Source organism: Trichomycterus rosablanca, chromosome 9 (assembly GCF_030014385.1).
Source record: "Trichomycterus rosablanca isolate fTriRos1 chromosome 9, fTriRos1.hap1, whole genome shotgun sequence".
Lineage (NCBI taxonomy): Eukaryota > Metazoa > Chordata > Actinopteri > Siluriformes > Trichomycteridae > Trichomycterus > Trichomycterus rosablanca.
Window position 1 is genome coordinate 972,742 of NC_085996.1, and position 19,754 is coordinate 992,495.

Here is a 19,754-nt window from a genome sequence, read left to right on the forward strand (position 1 = left end):
TGTATCAACTCTGCTATTACTATCTAATATTGGGGGGACCAAATCTACTGGGGGTCAAATCAACGACTGGTGGGAACACTGACAGATCCTGACATTATTTACAGTTAGAAAGTTGAACATGTTTATTAGTCATTTTTATGTAAGTGTATGTCCCTCACATTTGAGAATTTCTAAATAGTGGGGTGTTCTCCCGATATATTTTGTGATTACGGCCTTGGGGTACCGTATTTTTTTATGTTGGTTAATTTATTGTCAGATGTGTTAGTGTTTGGTGGTTAAAGTTTGGGTTTTTAAACATTTAAGTTTGATATCTGTGTTTTGGACACAAGTAACTGGAGCCCATTTTACATTTCTGAAGTGATTACGATTCAAAATATTAAAAGCTTTTCTAAATACTAAATTAATCCTGTAATTTACAGCTATCTGTGGCACTAATATCACTGATACTGATATGAAATGGTATAGATTAGTGAACTATCTAAAGAGCCACATTCTGAGTACCACTGTTATATATAATGTATTTTGTGTCGGTGAGATTAAATGTTTGTATCAGCACTACTTGGTCAGTAAATAGTTTAATAATATTAAATGTAACCTGCAGTGATTTTACCTGAAAACAAACAGCTTTACTGCAGTTCATTACACTGATGAATCAGATCACTAACTAAGAAGTTTCTCATGATCAGATTACAAACCTGCATCTAAACAGAGTAACTGGGTTGAATGTATAATCTGATAACTTGTAATAACCTTATTATTCAGTATCTTTAACGCAATAGTGCTTTTTACTGCAAGTTTCCCTTGTTTTACTTTCACTTTATCGTGAGTCTGATTCTAAAGTTCATATAAAGAACCGACTCAGTGAGCCGAGTCAAATGATCGACCCTAACATCCGACAGAAAACAGCTTTCTCAAAGATCCTGTTCCTCTAAATACATAAATACAGATCATCAGTAAATACAGATTATGTACACTTACTGACGACGACTAGAAGGTGGAAATAAGGAAACTGGAATGTTTAACAATGAAATGCTCATTACAAGCTTACATGAGTCGACTCTCACTGAGAAAATACTTTAAAGTGATTTGACTCACTGCACAGGGCAGCACACGTGGCGATTGGCCCAAAAAAACCGGAGCCTCTCAACAAAATCACCAGTTCTGTTATTATTGTGGAGTAAATAACGGGTTATAAATCGGTTTATTTACATCTTTATCTAACCCACACAGGTAAGATTCCACATTTACTCTACACTCTGGCTTTAAAAGGAACAAGTTTGTGCTCCTCTATTTGATTTTGAGTTGATTTTCTAAGTGAAAATGTCTTCTACACATTTAAAAAAAAACTTTATAAAAATCTCATTATTAAAAATAGTGACATGTATTATTTTACTTTATGTCACTATTTTAATTTATAAATGTATTAAATGTGCATACACACTGTAAAAAACTGGGTGCCAAATAAATGCCAGCCTCTGGGACAGCTCAGTGTGACTGGTCGTTCTTGCTGGCAGGGACACAGGGAAGAATGTGGGTATTATTTCAGACTGGTAGTGAACTCATGCTCTCTCTGGCCCTAGAGCACGAGATTTAGCTTCCCTTAACCCTTAGATGCACAAGTGTCTGGACCCTACACTCTTCCATAAGCGGGTCAAAAATGAGCCGTGGTAGAATCAATGTGTTTTTATGCCACTTTTGTTATTTTGGTTAAAAAAGAATCATTTGTATTATATTTAGTATTGTATTTTGGTCCACAAACGAATGATTTCATGTTTGAAATATTTGTATTTTTCACTTTTTAAACATCTTTAACACATTTTGAAAAATGGAAAAGAAAATTACACAGCAGCAATAAAACAATGCCAACATCTATTGTGTGTGTGTGTGTGTGTGTGTGTGTGCATAAGAGAAAGAGAGAGAGAGTGTGTGTGTGTGTGTGTGTGTGAGAGAGAGAGAGAGAGAGAGAGAGAGAGATAGAGAGAGTATATGGGTCTGTATGGTCTGTGTGTAACTGTCCACACAGTTTCTCTCTTGTTGCCTTCTTGTCTCCTCACGTTATGCAGTTGTGACAAACTACCTGTTTCTGGCTGTGATTATTGCACACAGGTACATACAGGTGCATTTTGCACACCGACTGTTGACTTTACTATCTTTGTTACTTGGGCAGATCTGATACCTCTTTCTCCTTTCTCTTCGGTTGACACTGTCTGCTTCTTTCCTGTGGTTGAATTGTGGCTTTTATCACCGCACACTTTTCCATTGCGTCAATAATTGGGGTTTGCAGTTGAAGGCAACCTTCCAGTTAACGTCTCATGTGTGGGTTGATAAGCTCCTCTGAGAGCTCATTGACAAAGAACCGTCATGCATTGGTGATATCTATCTATCTATCCATCCATCCGTCATCCATCCATCCAATGTTAGCTAGCTTGGTTAGCTAGCTAGTTTCAGAAACTACAAATTTGGCAAATTTGATGGTAGATGATAAGAAACACGTACTCCTTTACACAATATAAATAAATGACACCTACACACATGCACACACACACACACAGTACAAACAGCTAGCTAGTGTTAATTTGTTGATACATGATGATTAGATATACTCTTTCACACAGTAGTCATGAATGACATGCACACACATTTCTGAGGTAAAAAAATAAAGATAATATTTACATGTATCTTGCTGTGTAAAATAATCTTCTTAAGAGGTGACACTTATGATATAGTCTGTGTGGTCTACAAAATATATATTCCTGACAGTCACAGTTGATAAGAATCAAAGGTTCCCATGAAATTTTATAGGAAATGAATGTGGGTCATTTTTGACCCACTTATGAAAGCTTGGGGTAGTAATACAAAAACTAGAATTTTGTAAAATGTATAAAAGAGCATCTGCTAAATGCCGAAAATGTAAATGTAAAAGGTAAGTTAAACATTTAAGTGGCATGATATCAATAACAATATCATGTTTTTTGAGGAATAGCTGGAATATGAAGATTAATATCATTATGAAGATATTACAAGAAAACAACCTCACCGGGTCATTTTTGACCCACTTATGCGTCTAAGGGTTAAGAGCTTTAACTTCACACTTAAATAATATTGTTCACAAATGTTAGTCATGGCCGTGCATTAGGCTCTCATCCCACATGTTAGTAGAGCGTGGGCATGCATTATGCATATTGATAAGGTCACCAGCAGCTCTCTGTAGGGATGTTTGTTCTAACACACTGTTTGTTTGCTGTACAGGCACCATGGCAGAATGTGGTGCAAAGCATTTTCTGAAGAAACACCAGGCGGAAATTATCAAAAGGACAAGAAATCCATTAGGTTTGGCTGATGTTCTGCGTGGGAAGGGCATTATTAAAGCTGAAATGTATTCTAACATCAAAAGACAGACAACCAGCCAGAAACAAATGAGAGAATTATATGAGCACCTGAACAGCGAGAAAGCCTATCAGTGTGTTTATGATTGGCTAAAAGAGAACGAGTCTGATTTAATGAAAGAACTGGGTAAGCCTGACTTTTTAAATTTTGTTTTTAAATCATAATTTCAAATCATACATTAATAGAACTCTATTAATTGCTTCTGTGATTTTGTTCCAGCTGACGACTGTGTTTTAGATAAATACCTCTTCCCCTTACCAAGTCCTAATGGTCATTAGTTGATGGTAACCAGTAACCAATGGGCATATATAGCGATCCTTCAGAATATTAAACACATCACTGAGTTTGAGGTCAATAAGTTTTCATGCTTTACTGAATCAAAAACCAGCCCAACATAACAAACATGGCAATAAAACAGTAAAATCCAAATAACTTGGTCACTTTTAGCTTTGAAACGAATAATTATTAGACAAAAAAGAACATACTTGTTATGAATTGTTGCTACACCTGTCGGTTTGGAGATGGGGATTCATCTGATCCCAGGGGTGCAAAGTTAAGCATTTTACTGGTGTAGGCTGATAACAAGTTCTGTAGAGGACTTATTCACTAAAGGAGCCGAATATTAACTGCTGGCTGTAAGAAATGACAGAATTGATCTTGATCATTGGTTTGTTGGTCGATTTATTAACATTTCTAATGTTTTTTTTTATTTCTGCAGAAGACAGAAATGATGTTGACAATGCTGAACCAGAGAGTAAGTTACAGTAAAACTCTGACCTATAGGGCTGAGGTCCACAATCTTTTTTGCACCATGGACCGGTTTTATTTAAGACATAATGTCACGGACTGGCAGGGTGGGAGGATTTAAAATAGAATAACTATGTAATAACTAACTCACAATGATGGAAAATCAGCTTTTTTCGCCGCAACAAGACGCAGCTCCCACCTAGTGGTGATAGGAGGCAATGACCCCAGAAGTGTGTTGAAAATTGACGCAGTGTTTTCATTGCTATTGTAGCGTCTCTAATTATTTATTCTTTCTGTGCGGCCTGGTAATAAATGACCCATAGACTGGTAGTGGTCTACAGCCCAGTGGCTGGGACCACTGCTGTAGGGCACTATTAGGCCACATGTTTGTGGACACTCGACCATGAGATTATTGGACTGATTATAGGCACTGATGTTGAACAAGAGGGCCTCAGTGTTCCAGTGCATCTCAAAGGTGTTCAGTGAGGTTAATGACAGGGCTCTGTACAGGCCACTGGAGTCTGTACACAGCAAACACACACATGCTGGAACAGTAATAATCCAGACATCATTTATTTCATATAACTGATTTGTTTACACTTGTTAGCAGTGTGGCTGAAACACTTGAAGTAAATCATTAAAATACCTTCATACATTTTGTAATTTTTAGGTACATTAAGGTCTTGCATGATGATTTGAAGGTATTTGTGATTTTTGTGTGTACATGTGTGTGTACGTGTGTGTACTTATTTTTCTCATGTTTACACAGGGAAGAGGTTTAGGAGTCAAACAGAGGGTGGCGTGGATGAACCAGATAACCTCAATAGTCTCAATATTTCACCGAGTAAGTAAAACTAAATTCTTACTAACCCACTGAAATCGAATAATGCTTTAATGTCCTCATCTCGTCCAGGGTATTCCTGCCTTGCACCCAGTCTTTCCTGGTGAAACCAGACCATCCGCGACCCTGACCAGGACGACAATAAAAAAATTCAAAACTATATTAAAAATCTGTAATTGAGCAACACAGTTGGGTCACGTTTAATACAAGACAGTAAAAAGAAGAATGTGTGATGTGTTTATTCTCTTAAATCTTTATTTAACAGATAAAAGTAGAAAGAAAAGATTCTTAATGTTTCACTAATCAACTTCATTCTAGTTTGTAAATAGAAACACGTTTAGAATTTGATGCTGTAACAGACTCCAAAAAAGTCAGGACTATATATTATATTATATAACACGTTTTTAAAAGGTGCAAAAAAACTAAAAGTATATCTTGCAAATATGCAAAAATAAAATAAACCAGAAAGGACACGGATTCCTATTTACGATAATGTGTTTTATACAAGTGTTTTACCAAAGCTTTGACCTTCAACTGCAGTAGCCAGTGTACAAATGAAAATCTGATACACTGTGTAAACAACCACGTTATTTACATTTCAACAGATCTCAAGACCTTATTTACCATGGCCAAACTGGAAGACTGGGTCTCTGATCCTGAGAACAACCAAAAACTGATTGATGACCTGGAGAAGAAGCTCGCTCAGGGTGAAATGGAGGGTCTGGAGGATTATCTGGAGGATAAGAAGCTGAAAAAGAGTCTGTGCATTACTGCTAAAGAGATCAAAGAGATCAGACGTAAAAGAGAATTAAAGTTGTTTCTCGAACAGAAAGAAAAAGCTAAATTTCCTAAATCGATGTTAGGGTTGTTTTTTGAAAAGGACAAAGACCATGTTACACCTGCAAAAGTATCGATGTTGGTAGAAAATGATGATGAAGAAGAGTCCATGCAGATAAATGCAGAAGAGTCAGGCAGTAGTGGATATGGCTCACAGTCACAAACTAACGACCAGTTAGAGCTTGCTACGAGCCTTCATACCATCAGTCACCCAAGAGACACTGACGTTCCATGTAGTGAGAAGAAAACTAGCAACGGCGAGTCCAAAAACGCTGATCTGGACTGTGTAATGCCAGCAGAAGAGCTTGGTTCTCGATCATTACTGACACGTGACCCTACAGTCATCCAGAAGAAAGATAAACTTCTACCAACAGAGGACCTGCAGGAGGTACAGTTTAAGAATACACCTCAAACATCGGATGTTCCGAAATCTGAGAAGGATGTTTATGATGGTCATCAGAATAAGTGTTGCGGTACATCTCTACCTGCTGTAGTGGACGAGCCAATGCAAAACAAGGGGCTGCAAGAACTTCAGTGTAAAGAAAGAAGTGGTTCTGATGTTCCAAATCATCCAGATGTTCTTGATATCCATCAGGGCCAGATTAAGTGTTACGGTACCTCTCTACCTGCTGTAGCAGACGACCTGATGCAAAATGAGGAGCTGCAAGATCTTCAGTGTAAAGAAAGAAATGGTTCAGATGTCCTAAAGCATTCAGATGTTTTTGATGGTGATCAGAATGAGAATTACGGTACCTCTCTACATGCAGTAGTGGACGAGCCAATGCAAAATGAGGGGCTGCAAGAACGTCAGTGTAAAGAAAGAAAGGGTTCTGATATCTTAAATCATCCAGATGACGCACGGCAAAACATGGACATACAAGAGAATGTGTACGAACCAAATGAGCATTTTAACCCCACGTCTGTTTACAGTGGGTTTAGTGATCCAGCTGTGAATTCTGTGACGGATCAAGATAAAGTACAGTCACTGGGTCATGCTGAAAGTTTCTCAGAACTATTTCCTACAGACAACCAAAGTACACCTTTAAATGAGACCAAGAAAAGAAACAATAACAGAAAGAAAGTGCTGAAGGAAAATAAGCTGAAGAAGATGAAGAAAATGACGGACCGGGACATTGTGCTCCGTAACTGGGCTATGAAACAATGCAGCGGCAATGAGGGCGAGATAAAGGAAGTATTTGATTGTATATTGATCAGTGATGTTGTGGAACACAGCGAGTACTCGTTTCTAAAGGCTGAAAATGTCATGAACTATAAGAACCCAAAAACTGGTGTAAATAAAATGATTTACCTCACTGACGAGAAAAAGCTCTCAATCGACACAAAAACTCTGCTCCAGTTTAACATGTACGTGTGTGACATTCCAACGACGATCGTCTTAGGTCCTCAAGAGGAAGAGAGGAGCATCGACAGGTCTTTCACTATAGACCAGTACCTGTGGTGCATTTCAAAGGTTTTTGTTCCTGCTCTTGCTGTGTACAAAAAAATCCAGCGAGAGAAAAAGTTGTACTCTCTGATTTGAGAACGGGGGAAAATCCGAAGCCATCCGGTCACATTTAATTGTACAGAATTTTAAAAACATTTTCTTAAAGCAGAACTAAATGAAACACGAAAGTATTCATTAAACGAGTTATAATCACCTTCAAGCATCTCAGTACCCAGATTATTCAGTGTAATACAGTAAAAACTCAATGCCACCACCAACTTGGACAGACAAAGGTCAGGTGGGGTCACTTACCGCTGCAATATGATATCTTTGGGAATGGGGTTGGAGGGAGGGAATGGGGTTGGAGGAAGGGAATGGGGTAAGGCACCGTGACTGGCCAGCAGAGGGTGTTGCTGCAGCACTTGACCGCTGTCCCTTCCACTTACAGACACCCAGCCAGTCGTGTGCCTGTGCACAGCTGAGAACTTGGATCTCAAAGTTATATATGCTTATTAAAAATGATGCTTTTTGTTGTTTGCAGTATAATTACTGATTTATTTTCCTGATTACAGCTGACTTATTTTAAAATGTCTGCAAATTACATTAAAATAAAATCTTTTTTATTATTCAGTTTGTAGTTTTTGTTGTTCATACACTTCATCATTTATGTTCAACAGGTAGATCAGTTCTAACAGTGAAAAGCTGTAGCTCTCGTACCACAGACAGACTGTTGACATCACTTCATTGTTGATGTCACGTTGGTTTACACAATTATTAGTATTGTTACCGGTTGTCTGGGCACCCCTTAGCGGGCACAATCGGCAGTGCAGACGGTGCAGCGGACAAAATCGGACGCTAATCTGCTGGGTGGGAGAAGACGGGATTGTAAAAAGTGGACGGGGTCTTCAACGTCGTGTAAGCACCCCGGTTAGTAGTCCACAGCACCAGTCCTGCTCCTCACTGGTAATTCTTTCCAAAAACAACAGTGTGTTTTTGTGGTTAAAGTATGCATTACAGTAATTCACTCACAGGAAAAAAAATACCATAAAATACAGTATGTGGTCGAAACTATATGGACATTTGATCATGAGCATGTTGGTAATTTTTTTCCAAAACCAACGTTAGTATGTGGTGCCCCTCCATGATTTTGGAGTTTGTGAGAATTAGAGCACATTTTATTAAAAGAGCGCATTTATGTCTTGCACACCGGGCATGGTGCCTGACCCACTGTGACTCTGACAATGATAAAGAAGATATACTTTATTTGTCATATATACATATACAGTTGTACAGGGAGCTGGGGTCAGAGCGCAGGGTCAGCCATCATACAGCACCCCTGGAGCAGACAGGGTTAAGGGCCTTGCTCAAGGACCCAACAGTGGCTGCAAAGCAGAGCCTGGATTTGAACCACCAAACTTCCGGTTGATAGTCCAAAGCTCTACCCACTAGGCTACCACTGTCCCTCAAACAGTTGTCCCTAAAGCAGCTGAAGGTCTGAATAAAGAAATGAATGAAGGTTCCATGTTGGTTTCTCCTCCCACACGTGACGAGTCCTGACACGAGTCTGAGGTTCGTCTCTCTGTGTGACATTTTTTACCTTTATTCTATCTGACACAATCAGGAGCAGGGCATTTCCTCTTTGCTCTACAGTCTGATCTCCGCCAGGTAAGAACGTTTAATATTCACACTGCTGATGTGAGAAATGCTTTTCTTTATTACGGCTGCAAAATGAAACATTTATTATTGTTAATTTATTACGTGTTAATAATAATTTATTAACACTGTCGTGTAAAATATGCTTAAACTAATATAATGAATAAATGTGTTACTAAACTGAAAGTGAAAGTTTATATCTTGCACCAAAAACACGATTCTTATCTACATTTTCGGCATTTAGCAGACACTTTTATCCAAAGCGACTCACAATTATGACATGAACATGATTTTGAGCAGTTGAGGTTAATGGTCTTGCTCAGGGGCCCAACAGTGGCAACTTAGCAGTGGTGGGGCTTGAACCGGCAACCTTCTGATTACTAGTCCAGTACCTTAACCACTGAGCTATCACTGCCCCTGAAGATAAAATTCTGGACTATTAATGATTTATATTTATTCTAATAATGTGCATCTCCTTATATTCAGTGATTCATTTATTTATGTAACTATTCATTTGTTAGTTATGATGCTGTATATCACAGTGTTATTAGAAAGAAACCATGTAAACAGGAAACACTGATCTAAAAGCACTGATCTAATGTAAAAGAATCTTGCTGAACTGTGATAATAACATGAATTACAGCCCTAAGTGGAGAAAAAGACATATTTTGTTTATACTGACGCCATTTCTACCCAACAGTTACATTCATGTAATAAACAATGAACAAAATTATTATTTTTTGTGGCAGAGTGGCGCAAAGGGTAGTGCTGTTGCGTCACAGCAAGAAAGTCCTGGGTTCGATTCCTTAGCAGGCTGGGTGAGCAGGGGTCAGTGTGGGTTTCCATCAGGTTCTCCGGGTTTCCTCTCACACACGCAAAAACAACTGGAGCTGCAAAATTTACTCGTGTGTGTGTGTGTGTGTGTGTGTGTGTGTTCTGTGATGGACTGGCGACCTGTACAGGGTGTTTCCTGCCATTTGCCCAGTGAATTAGTATTTTGCATAGAAAATAGGAAAATCAGATTTTTTTGCTGTTCTCACTCTTTAACGGTGCTAACAGGCACATCAGTTATACATCAATAACATCAAATAAATAAAATATTCTCATATTTATAGCAACAGTATGGTGAAGGGCCTTTCCTTTATTTCTGTGCACAAACAGCCAGTGTTTTAGTTTGTGAACCTAATCGCTCTTTTTTTTTCTTTTCAACATGCCGTGCCAACATCTGAGGGCGTGTCAGGCTGTAGAGGAACAAGAACGTTATCTTATCACAGATAGTTAATCCATACTGCCTGGAGACACATCCTTGGGTCCAATAGCACCGGCGGTTCTCAGAATAGTACAGAGGTTCTTAAAAGCCTGAACAGAACCAGTTCACGATTCAGATTTATTTAGATTGAGAGAGTCCATCATGACACAGGGCGAGGAGTTTGGTGTGAATGTTGCTGAAGCTCGATTCATGCTGACTTACTCTTAACCAGTTTGACCCACTTAACCATTACAGATTCTTCAATATAAAAAAGTGCACCGACATTGTGGTTGATTTTGAACAGGTGAAGATGGCGTCCCCCGCCGAACGGTTCCTGAAGGTCCACAGGAGTGAAATCGTGGGCCGAGTGAAGAGCGTAAACGGTCTGGCTGATTGTCTGCTTGAGAAGGAAGTGATTTCTAAGGAAGCGTTGAATGAGATCAGTAGCCAGAAACCAGAAGAGGAGCAGATGAGGACGGTTTATAAGCATCTGAACAGCAGTAAGGCCTGTAAATTCACATTAGAATGGCTGAAGAGACACGAGTCTCATGTGATGGAAGATCTGGGTAAGTAGCTTCATGTGGTGTGATTCATCCTGAAGATTAAAAAGATGGAACATTTTCTGAATTTATTCATGTTCTTTTTATTTTAAAGCAGAAAAGACAGAGACTCCGGAACCGAGCCACTCGAGAGTGAGTAACGTGGTGAAAGCTTCGGTTCTGTTTGTAACTCTGGGATTTATAGACATTAAGAATTGTATTAGAGTCACATTTTCTCTCTGGTGAACCCACATAGGAAAAAAGACAGAGAATCCAGAACCATGAAGCCGTGGATGAAACAGATCGTGATCTCCAAACATCACCAGGTACTGAGTTCAGAGTATGTTGTGCGCATCTTGCTGCCACTTCTCATCTGCTTTTCGTCTTTTCTCTGTTTTTTTCCCAGTTTCTCTTTCACTGTTTGAAATCAGAGAATTGCACTGGCTTTCGATCACATCATGCATCAAATTCAAAATTCTGTTTCTTACATTTAAAGCTCTCCATGGTCTGGCCCCAGCTTTTGTTTAAGAGCTCTTACACCCCTACACTCCCTCTCGCTCCTTAAGGTCCTCCGGTGGAAGGTTCCTGTCTACGCCTCTGACTAAACTGTCCTCAAGGGTGGCAGATCTTTCAGTGCTGTTGCTCCTAAGCCCTGAAACTCTCCACCCCAAGATTGTTCTTATATCACTTTTTTAAATCTCTAGACTTTTCTTTTTAGTCAGTATTTTGGTTTTTCCCTCTACTGTAAAGTGACCTTGAGACTGTGAAAGGTGCTATATAATCAAAACATTATTATTATTACTGTTATTATTACTGTTATTATTATTATTACTTTTGAAGATTTCTGTAGATTGTAGTCGGATGTGGAATTAAATTGCTGCAATTCTGACATTTAAGATTTTTTATTAGTAAATGTTTTACATTAATTGGTAAACACACACATTGACATTTTTGTTAATTTGATCTTTAATGATTAATTGTTTAAATGCTCTACCAAGTCAGGAAATGTAAGTGTATTTTATTAACAACAACTTTGTGTGGTTTTGAAACAGATCTCAAGACCTTATCCACCATGGCCAAACTGGACGACTGGGTCTCTGATCCTAAAATCAGTGAAAAACTGGTTAATGACCTGAAGGAGAAGCTCGCTCAGGGTGAAATGGAGGGTTTGGAGGATTATCTGAAGGACATGAAGCTGAAAAAGAGTCTGTGTCTCACTGCTAAAGAGATCAACGAGATCAGACAGAGAAAAGATCTTCGTTCGTTTCTTACAGACGTTAAAGGAGCCAAATTTCCTAAAAATACACTCGACCACTTTTTTGAGAAGGTCAGAAGTAAGGCCTCAACAGCCAAGAAAAAGCCTGAACAGTACAGTAATTACGACGACTCCATAAACCATAATGCAGATGATTTGAACAGCAGTGGATACGGATCTTCATGCAGCTCAAGTTTTAATAGCAGAGTGTTTCCTCACACTGTGTTCCCAAATGAGGACGTGTTCATATGTGAAGGTGTCACTGATGTCAGTCACACACACAACATGGAGGTCACGGATTACGAGTCCAAAAGCGCAGACCTAGACTTCAAAGCGGACGTTCCACACCCAACAGAAAACGCAGATCAGATTCAGCAAGCTGTCAGAAGCAGTGGAGGAACCGGGGAATTAAAAGAAAAGCAGGAAATGGACGACACTGACTGTCCTCCTCAAACATCCTCTCAAAACCCTTTCAATGTTCCTCATGTAGCTGTTTGCCAAAAAGAGCAAGTTGTCCAGCTACAGTCCAAGCTACAGGACAAAGTCGATACCGCATTTGAAGAAAGAGCGAACACTGGTGGTCTGGTTGTGGAAGGTTTGGAGCCAGAAGATAATCAGCAGAGCAGTTACAATCATGGAGATGATTTTGATGAGCCGGATGGACCACAAGGAATGATCATTTTTCCAAAGCTTGAAGACGTTCCCCCTAGTACTTGGAGCCGAGACCTTCAACTACAGTCCGCAGATGGTGGACAGCTAGAAAAACGCACGGACACACTAAGGAACACGGGTGAAGAGCTTAAGAAAGCCAACTGCTCCAACATGTCTTCATTAAAGAACCCAAAACCAAAAAGAGAGAAGAGGAGGAACGTGGAAGGACAGCCGAACAGAAGAATCGAGCAGTACGGCGCTGTGCTTTGTAACTGGTTAATGAATCAATGCAGCGGCAGTGAGAAGGAGTTCAAGAAATTATTCGACCGTATCTCAGTAAAACACGTAGTAGAACACAGCGAGTACCCGTTCTTCATAGCTGAAAACATCACGGTGTTTAAGAACCTACAAACTGGTGAAGAACAGATCATCGTCGTGAAGGATGAGAAGAAGAACTCCACAGAGACCACAAGTCTGATCCATTATCAGATGTTTGTGTGTGACATTCAGAAAACTGTCCTCTTAGGTTCTAAAGAGCCTAAAGAGAAGCAGATCGGCTTTGAGGAGTCCGAGGTTCCTGTAAATCGCTGCCTGAGGAGCATCCTGGAGGTGTTCGCTCCTGCTCTCGCGGTGTTCAAAAATATTCAGAGAAAAGAAAGACTGGACTCGTATCTGAAAACGATCGAAGGGCGGAAAGAAAATCCTCGTTAATGTATTTGTGGAGGATCATAAAACAGCGCATGGAACAGGAGTCATTTGCCAAGGTTGCAAAGCCAAACTGTCATCTTACGCTGGGAAAATACGTCCATTAGTTCTGATAAAATCCAATTGATATAACTGATTATTTTTCAATATTTTGAGTCTTTAAAGTTCACGGCTTCACACTGCAGCCCCGATCATGAATGTTTTTTAATCCATTGTTTTGTTTCCGCACTCATCGACTGGCTGATTAAGGATGTCTGTGCTGAAAATACCCAAAAAATAAATAAATATTTGCTGTTTTTCTTTCTTTTATTGATTTTTAAAACAATACCTGCACAAAGCTGTAGATTTTCTTCTATTTTTGCATATTTGTCACACAGAGGTTTCAAATCAAACTAGTTTTAATATCAGACAGACTGGAGTAATCATTCCAACCTTCTGAGAACGCATTCCAACAGAAGAACATCGTACCAATCTCATTGTTTATGGTTTTTTAGGTTTGACAGGGCAGTGGTAGCTCAGTAGTAAAGATACACAGTTAATCAAAAGGTCGCTGGTTTGAGCCCCACCACTGCCAAGCTGCCACTGTGTACTTCAGTGTCCTGCTCAGAAAACTGAAGCTGAAAGTTTTAAAGTTCATGTTCCACTAATTCAGTCACTGTATAAGATCAGCTGTTAATATTAATAAAATCTCAAGAATAAAACTGAACATTTTATCTGGATTTGATCGGTGTGTTTTTCTTCTTCATCACTCGTGTCATGATATGATTCCAGTAGTTTTCAGTCGTGTTGGACTTTGCCTCATTGTGACGTCCACACACTTTATTATTCCAACCGCAGTGAGGGTCACAAGAACCTCGGTAAACTAACACAGAGCTCCACAATCCAACCACCACAAAGGTAAGTGAAGATTTACCACAGAGATCAGCTTCTAAAATCAGAACTTTGTGCTTTTAAAGCTCTACAGGTTTAATAATAGAGATTATTTACTGTTTTAAGTTTACTTACTTACATCAGACAGATTCTGTTTAGTCAAGAGAGATATGATTAGCTGCAAAATTTACAGTTTTATGTTTAATTTTCCCCTTTTATTTAAGTTTTGTGTTGATTCTGTCGCTAATGTGGAAATAAAACAAAGAAAACAACGTGGACGCCTGAAACGAATTATTGACGTTTCTGTTTGTATTTCTGTAACATTCGTGTAACAAAAGTAATGATGAACACATGACAGCAGGTTTTAATAAACCCACATTTGTTGAATAGATTTAAAAATAGTAAAACTTTAAAGTAAATATAAACCACACCCACGAACTACAGGAAATCTACAGAGAACTTCACACGTGTTGGAGAAGGCAGCGCTGCTGTGTAACCGACAGAGGCCGCCAAAGTGCACAGAATTCAATCCTAACTGAGACACTAAAAAATCACTTCTATTCTACGTACATCACATTGCCAAAAGTATTCGCTCACCTGCCTTCACAAACATATAAGCTTGAGTTCATCCTGAAAAACTTACTGTATAGAAGCACTTTGTAGTTCTACAATTACTGTTTTTCTACATGCTTTTTAACCTGCTTTCACCCTGTTCTTCAATAGTCAGGACCACCACAGAGCAGGTATTATTTAGGTGGTGGATGATTCTCAGCACTGCAGTGACACTGACATGGTGCTGGTGTGTTAGTGTGTGTTGTGCTGGTATGAGTGGATCAGACACAGCAGCGCTGCTGGAGTTTTTAAATACCGTGTCCAATCACTGTCCACTCTATTAGACACTCCTACCTAGTTGCTCCACCTTGTAGATGTAAAGTCAGAGACGATCGCTCATCTATTGCTGCTGTTTGAGTCGCTCATCTTCTAGACCTTCATCAGTGGTCACAGGACGCTGCCCACGGGGCGCTGTTGGCTGGATGTTTTTGGATGGTGAATGATTCTCAGTCCAGCAGTGACAGTGAGGTGTTTAAAAACTCCAGTAGCGCTGCTGTGTCTGATCCACTCATACCAGCACAACACACACTAACACACCACCACCATGTCAGTGTCACTGCAGTGCTGAGAATCATCCACCACCTAAATAATACCTGCTCTGTGGTGGTCCTGTGGGGGTCCTGACCATTGAAGAACAGGGTGAAAGCAGGTTAAAAAAGTATGTAGAGAAACAGATGGACTACAGTCAGTAATTGTAGAACTACAAAGTGCTTCTATATAGTAAGTTATTTAGGATGAACTCAAGTTCAAATGCGTGTGAAGGCAGGGGAGCGAATACTTTTGGCAATATAGTGTACCTCAGTTGGGTGAAACAACGATTTGCAATTTTTAAAATCTGCTCAATAAAAATAGTCAAGACAAGATTTTTCAATTAATACATTTTAATTGTTTTATGTACCATGGATTCAGAAAGTTTAGTTTTATTCTTTTTTTTTCTCGTTATGTGCAGGATCCAGACTGATGAAGCTATGGGTGCACTGAGTAAGTTCAGAAATATTATAAATATTCTCTGGCATCCTTCCGTCTTCGGGAGACGATGGTGTAGCATCCGTTGCGGGTAAATTTATTTGCACCTTCTCGAGTGGCTGTACAAGCCAACCCTTGCGTGGCCTCCCGGCTACAGTTGCCCAGACAAATTGAGTCGCACGCTGTGGTTGAGATTGCCGCGCCTTCCTTCTGGCTTTCTTGTCAGCAAGATGCTTGAACCTGTCCTCCTCTGCTTTCTGAGTACCCCGTCTAAGAGCAAGTCGCCAGGCTGTACGGTCTTCAGCGCTGGAATCCCACGAACTAGGGTTGATGCCGCATAATTTCATGTCCCTCTACATTATAAATATTATAAATAATATAACTGAGGGGTTCTGCCATCGCTCAAAACTTCAAAACTTTATTCAGAATTGCCAGTCAGTTAAAAAAAAACATTTCTCAAAGCAAGATTGCAAATAATTTGGGTAATTTATCATCTACTGTACTTAATATTGTAAAAAGATTCAGGGAACAATCTCAGTCAATGTAGAGCAAGGCTGGAAGCCACTGTTAAACATACAAGACTTTCATGCCCTCACATATTGCATGAGAAACAGTCAGTTATTGTTTGCTTTAGTCAATTGAAAATAAATGTTTTATATTGATGGTTTTTCACTACCTGATTGATGTCTGAACTTAAAACAGATCTCAGGATTGCATCCACCACTGCCAAACTGGAAGAATGGGTCTCAGATCCCAGAAACAGCCAGAACCTGATTGATGACCTGGAGAAGAAGCTCGCTCAGGGTGAAATGGAGGCTCTGGAGGATTATCTGAAGGATAAGAAGCTGAAAAGGAGTCTGTGTTTTTATGCTGATGATGTTGATAAGATTAGAAACAACGATGAACTCGGGTGGTTCCTTGACGTGATGAACGGTACTAAATTCCCTAAAAGTGTACTGGATTTGTTTTTTCAGAACACAGACTACAACCCACCAAATAATTTGAAGATGGAAGTGCACCCAGAAATCTACACTGATTTTAGACTAGATTTTAGAAAGAATAACGACTTAGCCACACCGGGTGGAGAAAACGTGGCTCCTAATCAGCAGAGAAACACAGGTACATCTGGGGTAGTGAACGAGGGGAAACAAGAACCCTCGCCCAGCAATAACGCACCATCGGCTAGAAATAAAAACAACGTGCTTCTGGACTGGGCAGTGAAACAAAGCAACGTCAGTGAGAAAGAGCTCAAGCAGGTTTTTGAGAACATCTCAATGAAAAACGTGGTGGAACACAGAGAGTATCAGTTTTTTGTAGCTGAAAATGTCATGGTCTACAAGAAGCCAGAAACCGGAGAACAAGAAATCCTCGTCGTCACTGATGAAAACTCGGTCAGAATGACAAATCTGATTCATTATCAGATGTTTGTGAGTAACATTCACAAATCAATCGTGTTAAGTACCGAGGAACCTAAAGAGCAGCACATCAAGTATAACGAGACTCTGGTTCCTACCAGTCTGTGTCTCAGGTGCATTTCAGAGGTTTTCCAACCCGCTCTGGCCGTCTTCAAAAAAGTTCAGAGAACAGAGAAGTTTTCACACCTGAAAACAAACGAGTAATAATAAACCTCAGTGATCTCAGTTCATCTCAGTGCACGTGGAACATCATTCTGTTCATTTATTTATGTTTTATAGAATAAAAGTTCATTTTCTGGCTGTGACCTGCAGTAAATGTAAAATGTTTGTGCAACGTGTGTAAATTCCACGATTTGTTGATTTTTAGAGTGAAGATAAAGAGTTCTCTACACTATTGTTTATCACATCTGCACAATCTGATGCATCTGATGACTGTTTGTCACATATATATTATAATTCATGTGCAAAAATGATGGTAATTCTGCTATTTGTTTGTTTTCATTTAACAAAGTAGACACCTATTTTTACCTGACAGTGGATAGTTCTGGAGAACACAACGTGTTTAAAGCACAAATCAGTCATGTGATCGACACGCCCCCATAAGCCCCTCCCTCCACCTCAGTGTTCACAAATAAAAACATGGCCATGATCTTATGATCCTATAGTTCTGAGGACGATCAACCTGCTGCTGATGTTCACTTAATAACCACCAGGTTGTGATGTTCTACAGCAGGGGTCATCAAACTACGGCCCGCAGGCCGTATACGGCCCGATGCTTTAATTTGACCGGCCCCTTTAACCACAGCAGCAATACATGTTGTCTGGCCGCTGTTCATCTTCGAACTCACAGTATTATAACGGGAAAAAAATAACAGAGGAAACAAAAATTGGCCACCCGGAGTCTCAGTAGATTATACGGCAGCGATCCAGCGGGTGGCGCTCCAAGCATGAGGGGAGTGATTGGTGCATCAATAGAGAGATGAGTGACCGCAGCCACTGAACTGTGTTGCGAAGCAGTTAAGTGGGATTTCGTTATGAAAATCCTCGTGTCCTGTGTTAGTTTCATTAAAGCTAATGCTCTTAACTACAGGCAGTTTCAGGAATTCTTGTCTGAGCTGAAGATGTGCTTTACTGAGATCCGCTGGCTGAGTCGGGGCGAGTTTTGAAATGTTTTAACGACCTGCTCCCGGAGATCAACGCATCCAAAATCAAAACTCAAACACATTGTTTAATTTTTATGCTTCTCTTTCCATTGTGAGCTCCCCGATCTCAATAAAACATGCACTCAAAGTAACTACCGTTTTCAGGAGCATCTACTTCTGTGTGCAGACTTGAAATTGAAACACCTTAAATCTCCAACCAGATCCAGACTCACTGATCAACATTTATTAGCTGTTATGACTGGCAGTAACAAATATGGAACCTGACGTTTACTGTCGTCAGGCAAAAGCAGGCTCACAGTTCACACTGATTTTTTTAAGGAAACACTGTATGAGGAAGGATAATGGAAATTATTAAAATAAATAAAAATTTCTGCATTATCATTATGAACTACAATTATACAAAGCACAGACAATACATCCAGTATACATAGAAAATAGCTTTTTTGGGTGTGTTTACTATTTCACCTGCGGTCCGGCCCCCCGAAACACTGAAGAACAGTAATCTGGCCTTTCGGTTAAAAAGTTTGAGGACCCCTGCTCTACAGTATGTAGACTCCTGACCATGAGACAAGCAATTCCACAACAAGCGACATTAATATTCAGCTGCAGCTATAACAGACTTTCAGATTATCAACCTTTTAGAAATCTAGTTTTTTAGCTTTGGCAGGGCAGTGGTAGCTCAGTAGTAAAGGTACCAGACAGCTGATCAACAGGTCACACGTTTAAGCCCCACCACTGCCAAGCTGCCACTGTTGGGCCCCTGAGTAAGACCCTTAACCCTCAATTGTGTGCATTATATTCAGTCACAAGTGTAAGACGCTTTGGATAACAGCGTCCGCTAAGTGTTATAAATGTAAATACTGAATAAGATTTTTATGTGAAGGAACTTCAGTGTTCATGTAAACTGAAAATGAAAGTATTCAGTCACTGTATAAGATCAGTTATATAACAGTTGTTTTACCAGTTATGTTGAAACTAGTGTGTGGTGGGATTTGGATTATAAAAGGGTGTGGATGATAGAATAAGGCACAGTTCTGTCTGAGCTCCACAATCGCCAAAAGGTAAGTAAAGATTTACCACAAACAACAGCTTCTACAATCAGAACTTTGTGCTTTTAAAGCTCTACAGGTTTAATAATGAAGATTATTTTAGGTTTACTTACTTACATCAGACAGAAAGGAAAATAACAATTCTGTGAAGTTTGGAAATACGATTAGCTGGAAAACTTAGACTGTTTCACTGTTAATCTTTCCTTTTTTTCTTCAAGTTGTTGTGTTGATTCTGTTGCTAATGTGGAAATAAAACAAATAAAAAAAAGTGGACGCCTGAAACTAATTATTGACGTTTCTGTTTGGCTTTCTGTGACAAAAATAATGAAAGTGCATGACAGCAAGTTTTAATAAACCAGTGATGTTCCAAA

General features: G+C 39.5%; 3 protein-coding genes across 3 annotated transcripts; all 3 read left to right on the top strand.

The window, feature by feature from the left end:
* The first annotated feature begins 3,813 nt into the window (after positions 1-3,813).
* LOC134320932 (uncharacterized) lies at positions 3,814-7,886 on the top strand. Its single transcript, XM_063002572.1, has 3 exons — positions 3,814-4,141; positions 4,904-4,978; positions 5,581-7,886. The coding sequence occupies exons 1-3, from the start codon at positions 4,030-4,032 to the stop codon at positions 7,350-7,352; spliced, it is 1,959 nt and encodes a 652-aa protein (XP_062858642.1). The 5' UTR covers positions 3,814-4,029; the 3' UTR covers positions 7,353-7,886.
* Positions 7,887-10,431: 2,545 nt separating this feature from the next.
* Positions 10,432-13,321, top strand: LOC134320230 (uncharacterized). Its single transcript, XM_063001558.1, has 4 exons — positions 10,432-10,724; positions 10,816-10,850; positions 10,954-11,023; positions 11,750-13,321. The coding sequence occupies exons 1-4, from the start codon at positions 10,469-10,471 to the stop codon at positions 13,312-13,314; spliced, it is 1,926 nt and encodes a 641-aa protein (XP_062857628.1). The 5' UTR covers positions 10,432-10,468; the 3' UTR covers positions 13,315-13,321.
* Positions 13,322-14,121: 800 nt separating this feature from the next.
* LOC134320206 (uncharacterized) lies at positions 14,122-19,669 on the top strand. Its single transcript, XM_063001533.1, has 3 exons — positions 14,122-14,205; positions 15,740-15,771; positions 16,459-19,669. Exons 2-3 carry the CDS (start codon positions 15,759-15,761, stop codon positions 17,373-17,375), a joined length of 930 nt encoding a protein of 309 aa, XP_062857603.1. The 5' UTR covers positions 14,122-14,205; positions 15,740-15,758; the 3' UTR covers positions 17,376-19,669.
* Positions 19,670-19,754: the final 85 nt, after the last annotated feature.